This window comes from Polistes fuscatus, unplaced genomic scaffold (genome assembly GCF_010416935.1).
Source record: "Polistes fuscatus isolate 324 unplaced genomic scaffold, CU_Pfus_HIC Scaffold5, whole genome shotgun sequence".
Taxonomy (NCBI): Eukaryota; Metazoa; Arthropoda; class Insecta; order Hymenoptera; family Vespidae; genus Polistes; species Polistes fuscatus.
This window is the reverse complement of record NW_025113129.1, coordinates 1,809,703-1,822,378: the sequence shown is the minus strand read 5'-3', so window position 1 is coordinate 1,822,378 and position 12,676 is coordinate 1,809,703. Positions and strand designations below refer to the sequence as shown.

At 34.5% G+C, this 12,676-nt stretch overlaps 1 protein-coding gene across 2 annotated transcripts in view; it reads right to left on the bottom strand.

The window, feature by feature from the left end:
* LOC122522193 (transmembrane protein 132E) overlaps positions 1 to 12,676 on the bottom strand; it is a 128,180-nt gene that overhangs the window by 28,423 nt on the left and 87,081 nt on the right. For both annotated transcript variants that reach the window (XM_043643038.1, XM_043643039.1), the window contains exon 2: positions 2,069 to 3,215. In XM_043643038.1, coding sequence (XP_043498973.1) covers positions 2,069 to 3,215 — 1,147 coding nt within the window. The remainder of the gene's footprint in view (positions 1 to 2,068; positions 3,216 to 12,676) is intronic.

The following is a 12,676-nucleotide window of genomic DNA, read 5'->3' as shown; positions in this document are numbered from 1 at the left end:
ATTATCCTAGGTTATAGCCTATTGGCTTAATTTTATTTTGACAAAAAATAAAAAACAAATCACTTCAATGATCTGAATAACGAATTCTTATAATTTTCATTGGTAGCTTTAGATTATTTAACTTTTCGTTCGTTTTCCTGTTTCCTTTTTTATTTTTTTTAGAAACGATGCAAAAATGACGAATAAAAAGAAAAAGATCATAGTTAAGAATGAACTCGTTTGACCTTTCCTCTTTCTTCCTTTTCTCTTCTTTTCATCGTGACACCATCATCTGTCTATGTTGTGTCCGTCACAACGTAACCGATAACGTTGAGCTTGCTTATCCAGCATGGGTATCAGCAAGTGAAACGGGTCACGTCAAAAGCTTGTACAGAACCCGATGACAAAGACTACGTCACTTTTCTTAACCGGATGTTGCACTTCTCACGCGGATTGGTAAGAAAGAAATGCAGATAGCACGAAGTAGTAGTAGTCAACAGGAATAAGAGGCGTTGCCTTGTTCAAAGTCCTCTTTCCTCTTTCCTCTTTCTTACTTTTTCTTTCTTTTTCTTTTTCTTTCTTTCTCTTTCTCTGTTTGAACTTTAATGATTTCTTAAGAAGGGAAATGGTTTAAGTACACGATCCTACAATTTTGTGGTTCATCAGATTAAACTAGTTCTTTCAATATTACATCTGATTTTTTTTTCCTTTCTTTCTTTTTTCTCTTTTCCCTTTTTCTTTTTTTTATTAAATAATTAGGAAGAGATCGATAAACGAGGTTTAACCTTTGACCGATGACGTCAGTTCCATTGCGAATATTTAACTTGAAAAATCTTATTTTTTTCTAATAATTTTTAAAAATAGATATTCCCTTGTTTTTTATTTAGAGAAAGGACACCAAAGTTCGTCGTTTAATAATTATCGTTTAATTGGATTACGAATTTCGTGTAACGTGTATATAACCGGTTGTACGTGTCGACAAATATTTATTTGAAATGCGTCAAATGATTAAAACGATTTTAACGAAAAGTTTGACAAAAAAGTCATTCGACACAAATTAGCAAAATGTTAATTAACTCTGTCTACGTAAAATTAATATTAATTATTTATTAATATACGTTATATATTAAATTATTACGTTACAATTATATACGATATATTATTCTAGAAATAAATTAGATAAGACGACATTTTGGAATCAAGATTCTAGGGACCCTACGTCATTTGTCACTAGGTACATTATTAAAGGTTACAAAAAAAGAACTATGAAGTGGGGGTTTGTTAAAAATAGAAAAAGAAATAAGGGAAAGACAGAGACAGAGATGTGGTAGAAACGTTTCAGAAATATTACTTATATATCTACACATTGCAGGTGCTCAAGTTTAATGCGGAATCTTGGAAGACGAAAAACGGCAAGTGCTCTAAGGGGAACGTGACAGAACCTAGGTAAGTTTCTTGAGAAATACGCACGACGTGAGATTTCTGCACGCTTACTTGGAAACCTCTCTCTCTCTCTCTTTCTCTCTCTCTTTTTCTCGACCTGTGACCGCAATGATTTTTATCCAAATAAAAATGAGGAAAATCAGGAGAACGGAACGTATCAGGAATGAAAGAAGAAAAAGAGAGAGAGGAAAAAAAGTAATTCGAGTGTATTCGTAAAAGTCGAAGAGTTACAATGTAAAATCGAGATATTCTTTCTCTCTCTCTCTCACACTTTTTATCCATTTATCTTTCTTTTTCAAACGGAAAAGGGAGGGGGAAGGCGAATCTCGATCTTTTGCCTTTAAATTCTTACTATGGGTATTCATAATTTATGACTTTAGAAAAGCACGCTACAGAATGAAAGTTGCTCGTTTAAAAGATAGCAAAAGAAATAGAAAAAGAGAGAGAGAGATTTCTTTGTAAGTATTCTACGACATATTTTATCTCTTTTAGCGATGCTTTTAAGAATAAAAAAAAATATAACAAATATAAATAATATTACAAGAATATAAAATATAGAAAAAAAAAAAGAAAAGATAGAAAGAAAAGAAAATGAAAATATAAAATAATAATAAAGAATGAAATAATTGATTTTTAGATAAGTTACCTTAAAATGACGGTTTTGACGAATGACTGTTCGAGATCATCTGACAGCTTGACCGGATGCAGGAAGGCCGGAACGTGTAGCCTGGATCTGGGATATAACGGGCCATGTGGTACGAGTAACGTGAGAGAATCATCGGTCTTGAGTTCTTTGTAGGCCGCACGATTGGGCGCAAGGGGTACTTGGCCTAATGGCGTCACCGGTTGAATTTGTACTCGAGGCCGACAGAAAGCTGCCGCCCCACTGTCTGAATTACCGGAGGCAACATCCTCGGTACGAGGTTCCAGTACGGAATAAGCGACCTGTACGAGTCTTGGTAAGGTCTTGGCGACCTTGACGCGCCCGGAAGAGTCCGGAGGCGGTAGTGGAGCCCACCAGTTTGCAGGTATTGTTATTTGGGCCAAACAAACTCCGTTTTCACCGTCCGGACTGCATGCTGCCGTTAAAACGGAATTACTTGAACCGGATGACGATGAAGAAGAAGAAGAAGAAGATGACGATGACGACGGTGAGGATGACGACGATGACGATGAAGAAGAACCCGAAGAGCTTGAATAATCTCTTCTTCCATTATTGTTAACGTTCCTTAATGGTGTAGCCAAACTAGCGTGCAGGACAACGCATACTCTCTGATGACGTGCCAAAAGTAATTGTCTTCTACCACCGGCCTCGCTTCCAGCGTGGAACAAAACCCTGAGGACCGGTGCATCCCTGGGCACGCTATTACCAACCAAATGCGCGGACATGTCCAAATGTCTCGCACCCAATTCCTGGGCATCCATTATCGTCGCCGCTGTCAAATTGCGCCTTGTCTCCGGTCCTGGTAATGCATCCAATGGATCGGGCACGATATAACGGGCTGGTACGGTCTGTTTCGTGCTAAAGGGACCGTAACTAGCTCGTACTGAAACTGGCTCGCTTGTTTGAAAGACGGTGAACTTGTCTATTGATAAGACTGAACCTGGTGGCGATGATGATACGGTACCGGCGTTGTTCGACGATGCTGATACGCTTCCACCTGTACCCGTTGACGATGCAGCTATCGCTGGTATCGTATCCGTTCGAGATGGGTAATACGGTCTTGGTGTGTGCTTCAAAAAGAATCCTCCATCTTTGTTCTCGAAATGGACCTCTACCGATGCCGCTACATCTGCAACGACAAAACCCATACACACCTTTATTAAATATCACCATTTCTAGTTTTATTTTGATTTTTTTTGTTTAAACTATAAAATTCATTATCTTCTTTTTTTTTTTATTTTCATTAACAATTCGTATCGTTACTCTACTCACGTTACGGTTATTTTTGTTTTCTCGTCTACTTTTCATCTTATCTAAAATTTATCGTTTTAATCAAAATCTCTCAAACGTTTTCGTTACGATTACATGGCTCGGATGAATGAAAAAAAAAAAGAGAAGAAAAAATGAGAATATAAAAAAGTAGAAGTATGATTAATCTAGGCATGGCCTAAAGCTTATATACGGTAAGCTTATACCGGTAAGGGTTAAATTTGCATTCCGAGAAGAAGGATGTACGGGATCAAGGGGTTATACAACGAGACGGTGTGTTCTTGTAAACCAAGCGCATCAGCAATTTCGTTCCGGTTCGGCAGACGCTTAGAAATGCTTTTCCGCTTTCGTGAATATTGATTCTGAGAACATGAACAGAGAAATAGATATATATGGAAAGATAGATAGATATCTAAAACTATCTTTGGAAAAAGAATAATCTATTTTACACAATCATTTAAATATTAACAAATCGTTGTGTTATAAAATAATACGTAACAATTAATTCATCGTTATCATCATTATGTTTTGTTTCGTTATAAAATTTTTCATCAGTTACCTGAAAGATGGATTAAAAGTAATCGAAAATAATAGAGCAAGTGGGGGGAGAGGGAAAGTAATATTTCGAAGAATAAAAAACGTAGGATATTATTTTATAAATAAATAAAATATTAAATTAGTTTGAATGGCATCGCGAATTAATTGTTACACCCCCATATAAATATATATTATTTGGAAATAATTTCATGGAATTTATTAACCCCCGTTTGAAAAGTTTTATAATTATAATCATAATTTTTGTTTGTTTAAATATAAAACGTTTCGTAATCGAGTAGAAAAGAAAGGTTTTTGAATTTGGTTATCATAGTTTTGGTCTCGTAAAAAATGTTTCATTTTCAGTAGTTAGCAATGAAGGTATCAAGTTGGGTCTCGTGGTAAGTTTCCCCTCTCTCTCTCTCACTCATTGGAAAACTGGAAGCTGAAGGAGATATTGGATTCGAAACTTAAACTTCATCGTGCTATACCAGGTTACTCGATTAATCTTAAGACACGTGTGTTTGAAACATAGATATAGTTACTATCACTAATACTATTACTATTACTAACTACTACTATTATAGGTTTGGAAAAGAAATACGTATCTATTCATAGTACGTTTAGGAATGGGCTGGGGGACCTACTTTCTGGCTTATAACTTACGATCGATCCAAGAAGAAGATTGCCTTGTTCGATGAAACTCATCGATCTGAACGATGGGTAATACTTTATTATAGAAGTGAAATGAAAAGTGGAACGTATCGACGTTGGATACGTTTTCATCTTTTATTAACAACTACTATATATTACGTTAAGTAACACGCGTGTATGTATATATGTATGTATGTAGGTGGATGGGTTGGGTTAATATTTATTCCGTCCGTTTATATTATACTTCAGATAAAATATAATATTGATTTACGTTCAATAAAATAATAAAATTGTAATAAAATTTATATATTATAACGAACGGATATATTTTATATTTGATAAATCATACGCGTTTCTATTTAAAAGAACGTTTTGAAACATGATTTGTGCCCATTCGTATCAACTCTTATTTGATATCCTCATTTTTACAATAAAAATCAAATAAAATTTCTCATTTTATATTTAATGTACAGTATAGTAAATGGATAAATTGGTTGAAATCATGTTAATAAGAAATATAATAACTATTAGAAAATTTGATCGATGTATCGGTTTAGGACTAGAAACAATAGTTAAGAGAATGGGACGGGGTGGGGGGTGTTGTAATTCTCGCACGGTGCCGAGAATTCAGCCCTTGAATATAAACGACGTTAGTGGTGTCCTGTTAACGGATCTTATAGGTGCCCCATGGCGCTTAGATCGTGCGACGTTGGCAAACTTGTTGGCGGTTCTGAATAGAGATTACACCATAATAGCGTAGAGTCGAGCAAGCAGCAACCCTTTGGATCAGAGTGTCCACGCAAAGCCCCCACCTAGCCCCTTTTGACAACCTATTTCTCCGGATTTGCTAGCACATCGAGTAGCTAGTAGTGTGTTACGTACCTCATTCAAACGTATATACGCTAATTATGTGATCGGTAGTTAAACGAGGATATACAATTGTGTTTTAATCGTTTAACATTATTTCTATACCAAACAAATAAAAAAATAAACTATTATGAACATCTTTATATTTTTCTATTAGGGTGAACCAAAAGTTCGTACGTTTATTGTGTTGTCTCAAATAATACAATGTTTGTTTTTTTCTAAACCAATAAAATTACTATATGCAAGTAAAATATTAATTGAAAATGCACGAACTTTTGATTAATATGCATAGATTCATAAATTGTTAGAAATAACATATTCTAACTTGATATTTGTAATTCAAACTATAATAGAATGTGTATATGTATACTTGTTGTTTGTTATAATCCTATGAAATAATTCAAATGAACATTTTAATATTTTTCTATTATACCTAGATAAATAAATTATTAAAAATAACATATTCTAACTTGATATTTGTAATAAAAACTATAATAGAATATATATATATACTTGTTGTTTGTTATAATCCTATGAAATAATTCAAATGAACATTTGAATATTTTTCTATCATACCTAGATAAACAAATTATTAAAAATAACATATTCTAACTTGATATTTGTAATTTAAACTATAATGGAATATATATATGTACTTGTTTTTTATAATCCTATGAAATAATTCGAGAAACTTTAGACGAAATCGTTCGAATCATCCACCACCACCACCACCATCACCACCACAACCACCATCACCACCACCCCCCGTAGGGCTTTTGAAATCGTTACGGAACAATATGCTTGATAGCCGCGCACGCCTTTTGTGTTAAAAAGTTTTCCATTCCAAGTAACTTCTTCCTTCCAACCCCCGAGTCTTTTCCCAACCAACATAACCCACCCACCCACCTCCCCCTCAGGCAGCTTTCTTCCTTTTCTCTTCCATTTCTGTCTTCTATCTCTGTCCTTTTCTTTCTATATCTTTAGTGTTCCTTCCTTCTTCAACAAAACTTTCCCCTATACACCGGATATTCATTTCGCATAACAAAGTTTCCCCCTCCCCCCTCTTTCGTAGATAGGACGCTTCTGAAGGGTAGAGACACTTTCTTCTTCTTCTTCTTCTTCTTCTTCTTCTACTTCTACTTCTTTTTCTTCTTATATTTCTACCAACGAAAGTAGTAAGTTTATCCCAAACTGGGATTTCTGTTATACAACAAGCTTGCAAATATTCTTATCTCTTTCTTTTTCTAAACAACGTCCTTGAGTTTTATTATACGCGGATAAATCGATTATGATAAGAATTTTGTGGTTTTATTCGATAGATATTTAAAAAAAAAAGAAAAAGAAAAAAAAAGAAGGTTTAAACGTTTAGCCCTCATTCGTTGAATTGTTCAAAGAGAGTTAATTCTTAACAGGTAAGAGAAACCTTACCTACGGTTATAACTTTCATTAATTCCAGACGACGGCATTTAATTACAACGTGTATGGAACGTGACAAATTTTGTTACGACATCTGCATCCTCGTCGACGTTGCATTTAATCATCGCCGAAAGCCCCGGCCCGTATTTTAACATTCGCACAAGTGCAATGAATGCCAGTAAAATGCATTACAACGTTTAAATATATACGGTGGGTATGGTGGTAAGTGCGTAAAAACGAAACGAGAATTCTAGAAAATTGAATGACCGATTATTATTGCGAGAAAACTTGCAGAAAGGTTGACGTGAGTATTGTTAAAAAATAAATTTAAAAAAAAAAAAACAAAAAAAAATAGATTTTGCCGATCATTAGCTCGAGTTTTTTCTCTAAAGGAAAAATGAACGTTAACGTTGACGTTCGATCGCTATTTATCTTGAAACCTTGAAGCCACCTCCTCCTCCTCCTCCTACGCTTTTCCCAAACGATCATTTATTCTCCAAAAGTCGCCACTGGAAACGATCATTCTTCTCGAGCTTAAAAAATCGTCAACGTCAACGTGAAAACACCTTCCGGGCTTGTGCACCGGCTTCCTTCTTGTCTTTTTCTTGTTAGTTAAAAATCAACTTTCTAAAATGTTTAACTTTCTTACCAGTTATCCGAGATAATCCGATGCTATAATTATTATTATTATCATTATTTTAAATCGTCAGATTATTTATCATATTATTATTATTATTATTATTGGTTTAAATCAATGTTTGTATTATTTTTTTTTGTTCTAATTTTCATCAAACCCCCCCATAAAATAAAAAATGATACCATTTTCATGATCAAAACCAACAAGAAATAATATTCGATTTTTTTACTATTAATAATTATTTTCATTCCATTCAAATAAAATAATTGCTTCGGGAAAAACACACGCGTGTTATAAAAATAATCATTCGTATGAATCCCAAATTGAAATAATAATTAAAAAGAAAAATACACACACACACATACAGAAAACAGAAAAAAAATAAAACATATCAAACGAATTGTATCATCGAATGATTTTCTTTATAAATGAAAAACTCGTTGCTATATATAACATTAAAATACATATTTGAACTTATTATATATAAAAAATATATAATAAAAAAACTCGCACAAGGACAGGATAAGAAAAAAATAACAAATAATACAACAAACATAATATTACCATACTTTGAGAGAAAAACAACGATTTCCTTCCTTCAATATACTGACATCCCCCTACATAAAGATACCCTTTACGTAATACAACCATACACCCACTCTTATCTCATTCTATTCTATTCTTCTTTTCACTTCCTCTTTTTTCTTATACAATAAGACACTTAAAAAAGAAAAAAGAAAAAAGAAGAGAAATACTATAGTTACATCCGAATGATAAAACCTTTTGGTTAGAGATTGCTATGGAAAACAGTGTCCCCCTTGTAAGAAAAGTTTGTGAAAACCGTACGTATATATATCCCTCTCTCTCTCTCTCTCTTTTTCTTTGCCAGTTGTAGAGTTGAAAGATGCAAAAGGTTTGGGAAGGGGTGAAGAAGTAGGCTGAAGAGGGAGAGGGGGCAGAGTTAGAAGGGTAGAGAAAGAACAGGAGAAATGGGGGGGAATGGGAGTGGGAGGGGGGAATGCAGAAGTGGAAAAGAGAAGAGGACTGTTGTAAATCGGTAAGAGGAATGGCAGGGCATGGTAAGAATCTCACTCACTCTCTCTCTTCTCTCTCTCTCTCTTTCTTTCTCTCTTTTGGTGCTAGCTGGAATCGAACATAAATTTTATCGCAAATCCCCGAGTAAGCGCCAGCTGCCCACGCCGACCTGGCTCACGTAAAATGGTGGAAACGCGAGAAAAGGAAGAAGGAAGAACAACCTTAGGAAGGAAACTCACATTGCAAGGGGAGGGGAGGGAGGACCCTTTCTATTCCTAACACCTCGCCTTCCCCCTCCCCAACCACTCCTGTCCTATCCCTCCTTTTTTTTTTTCTTTCTCTTTTCTTATTCCTTCTCTTCTTATTCTTATTCTTATTCTTTTCGTTTTATCCTTCGGGCCACTTATTTTACCTTAAACTTCTTTCTTCTTTATACTCCTAACACTACCCCCTCCCCTTACTTCTCTCTACCTTCTGCTACTATACTACCTGTACCTATCTCACCTCTACTATTCCTTCTAGTTTCTTCTTTTTCCTTTTTTAACTCTTCTCTCTGTCTCTCTCTTTCTCTCTTTCTCTTTGGGTATTGCATCGATTTGCATAATAACCAGCGTAACGGCAAGATAATTCGCTTCGTACAGGTAATTGAATAATTTTTAACGATCTCTTTTTTTACTATCTTTATATAATATGTGTGTGTGTGTGTGTTGTATAGATTAAGTTAACTAATGAGTAGATATTACGAAGGAATTTTTAAATAGTTTACATTTAAATATGTAATATGCATATTTTTATACTTGCTTTTTCTTTTTTTTTTAATTGAAGATACTTTAATAGTTCGTATCTGAATATAAAATATAGCACTCGATAAGAAAGTTGCGATATCAAGTATCGCTTTATTTTTGTTTTGTTTAAATCAAATATATTACAAATATATTTTTCACGACAAAGAGTTTATGAAAAGTTTGAGAAAATTTCATGAGTCGAGAAGAATTTTTATTCGAGGTAGCTTGTGTGTTTTTTTTTTCTTTTTAAAGAGATTTTTAAATCAAGATTATCGGGTTATATTTGTTTCAAACGAAATCTCACGATTCGTTTTATTCTTTTTTTTCCTCATAAATCGATACCACCCCTCGCATAATTTTATGAAATAAAAAGAAAAAGAAAACGAAAAAGGAAATTGAAAAGTGATTAGGTCACGAGATAATTTAAAAAATAATAAAAAAGGGGATATTTACTAATTCGTATAATTGGATCACCCGGTATATAGGTGCACTTGAACGGGATAATCGTCGTCGTCGCGTGCCCGAGTGAGCTCTCAAGCGTTCACTCGAAATTATAACGCGCATCTTGACTGAGTACTTCGGTAGTATAATTTCTCTCCCTTGTAAACACGAAAAAAAAACGGGGGAGAAAAAAAAGAATAAAGGAACAAAAAAAATTGGAATAATAATAGTAATAATAATAATTAAAAAAAAGAAAGAATAGAACGAAAAAAAAAAAAAAGAAACTGAAAAAAATGTACAAACGTTGAAAAAACACCGGAGCGACGTAGCGTAAATTATAATGATCTTAAAGGAGTATTACTTTTCAACCCCTTTTTTTCTATTTTTCTTTCTTTTCTCTTTTGTTTTCCCCCTTATCCTTTCGTTGAAATTATTTTCACGCGAAAATAACAAAAAAAAAAAGATCTCGCAAGATTTTCGATGCATTTTCGAGAGAGTCCCCTTTCTTTCTTTCTTTACTGTAAATTTCAATTACTTCGAATATTTAATTTTTGATTATTATGAAACCTTCGAGTACGATCAAGGGTTTTTTAGATTATTGCAATTTTATTCCTTGATAATTTCAATGCCAATAATCTCGAATATTCATCGAAGTTTCTTTTCGAGTATGATACTTTCGTTATTATCTTATCTGAATACTCAAAGTAATTCATCATTTTCTTTTTATTTTGCTTAAAAAAATAATAACACGGTATGTGTGTGTGTGCAATGAAAACACCGATAATTATTAACGATAATTAATTTATCTTCGTCGCTGTGTCACTTTATCGTTTAATTATATTTTTCTTATTTTTACATTTTTTTCTTTATATTATTCTTGCATATACAATATTATACAGTAAATTTAAATACACGAAAATACGTGTCACACGGAAACGTATGTAAACGTATACTTTTTTAGTCCTGTAAAATAAAGAATAAACGGTCGGATAGGACAAATCGTTAATAGACCATGAATAGTAAACGATTTGACCGCGTAAAAATGGCGGAAACTGTCATAGCGTGGAAGAGAAGGATGTGGAGGATGAGGATGAGGAGGATGAGGAGGAGGGGGTAGCAAGCAAGCACGAGCAGCAGTGCTCGTAAATGAAATGAAACGTACGAATGCGATAATATTTTATTAACGTCCTAGCATATACATCATACTCAACCACGTACTCTCCGTATTTGACGGACAAGGGGAAATGAAAAAAAAGAAGAGAGGGGAATTGAAAAAGAAAAAAAGAAAAAAAATATAGACGACAGGACAAATACTAAAATAATGATAATAATAATAAAAAGTGCCCGAGGGAGAGAGAGAGAGAGTAAACGAAAATAGGAAATAAAAACAAAACAAAATAAAAATATTCAACGATTGGGGGGTGGAGACAGGTAGGGGGTTGGTTTCAAGTGTGTAATCCATTTGTTGTTGTTCTCGTTTATCTAGCACCCTTTTCTTTTTTTTGCTGTTGTTGTTGTTGTTGTTGTTGTTGCACTCTTGCTTGCTTGCACTCTAGTTTGCTCTCTTGGATAAATAGGCAGGTAGAGTATCCCCCCCCCCTCGTTGATGATGAACGAAAGCATTCAGTTGTGAGAACGCGTGAATCCGATCGGATTGACGTCGTTGATATCGTGGAACATAGTCGTTTTGGCATATAGGGGCACATCGAACCACTGATACCTCTTCGTTTGGCTCTCGTCCAGCTCGTACTCCAAACACCGTCTAGGATATCTGCCAAGGGTCGTTAGCACGTCGTCCTTTAAGCTCAAAACTCTCTTTTCTTTTCTAACAATCAGTGAAATTCCGCGCGGCATACCACCACCACCACCACCATTGCCACCACTAGCGTCTTTCAAAGGATATAACCCTCTCCCCTCCCCTACTTCTTTTAAATTTCGCGGCTTATCGAGACATTATCGAGAGAACATATCCCACTCCCTCCCCCCTCACGTAAAAGGTACGTTCTATTATTCTACTACAAAGGATTCGGAGTACTTTCTCGAATATTTTTTCACGATGTTCTTTCTTTTCTTTCTTTCTTTCTTTTTTGTTTTTTTTTGGCAAAGAACTCTATTCTACTCTTTTAGGTTTTTCTTATTAAGAATTATCATCCTACTTGTCGGTAGTGAATTTGTATTACCAGCCAAGAAAAATGTTCAACGTTAAAAGTCCTATTATACGTGGGACCTTTCCGAGCATTTTCTGCCGGTTTTGTGCTGCTTATTGTGAGAACTAAAATGGCGCCTAGGGAGAACTCGTGGAAAGCAAGCCGCGCGGATAAGAGAGGTTATGTGCGCGCGTGTGTGTTATGTTGTTCGTTTATAGATAATTACGAGATACATTTAATGTTCTCAGGTATTCTAATTTTGTTTTATATTCTAAATTACTTACAATGGAATAAATGATGTCTTCTAGTAGGTTTATATACATATGTATATATATATATTTCTTTTTACAACATCGACGCCATGATAATGCGTCGAATTGTTTTATCGACTGGAAAATTTGATTTTGGAAAAAGTCGAATAAATTAATGGAAAAATATAAACTAGAGTAGAATATTTCGCGTCGTTTAACATTGATTGTGCAAAAAATGTTCACATATAATCACGGAGTTTAGATTGTGTTTGAGAAATAACAATACTTTCGTAAAAAATAATTAGAAAACCTTAGAACTTGTGAATGGACTTTCCGTATATCTCGAAACACACACACACACACACACACACATATACAATGATCTGTTAGATAAAAGCGAACTTACTTCGAGTAACGTTTGCAGTTCACAATTGGATAATCCTCGCGGTAACACTTGGTGTCCAAAACATTGAAGTACAGGAACCCGATCTTACCAGCAATTTTGTCACCCGAACGCTGGAGGCAGTCATAGAACTTCTCGTCGCAGGAACAAT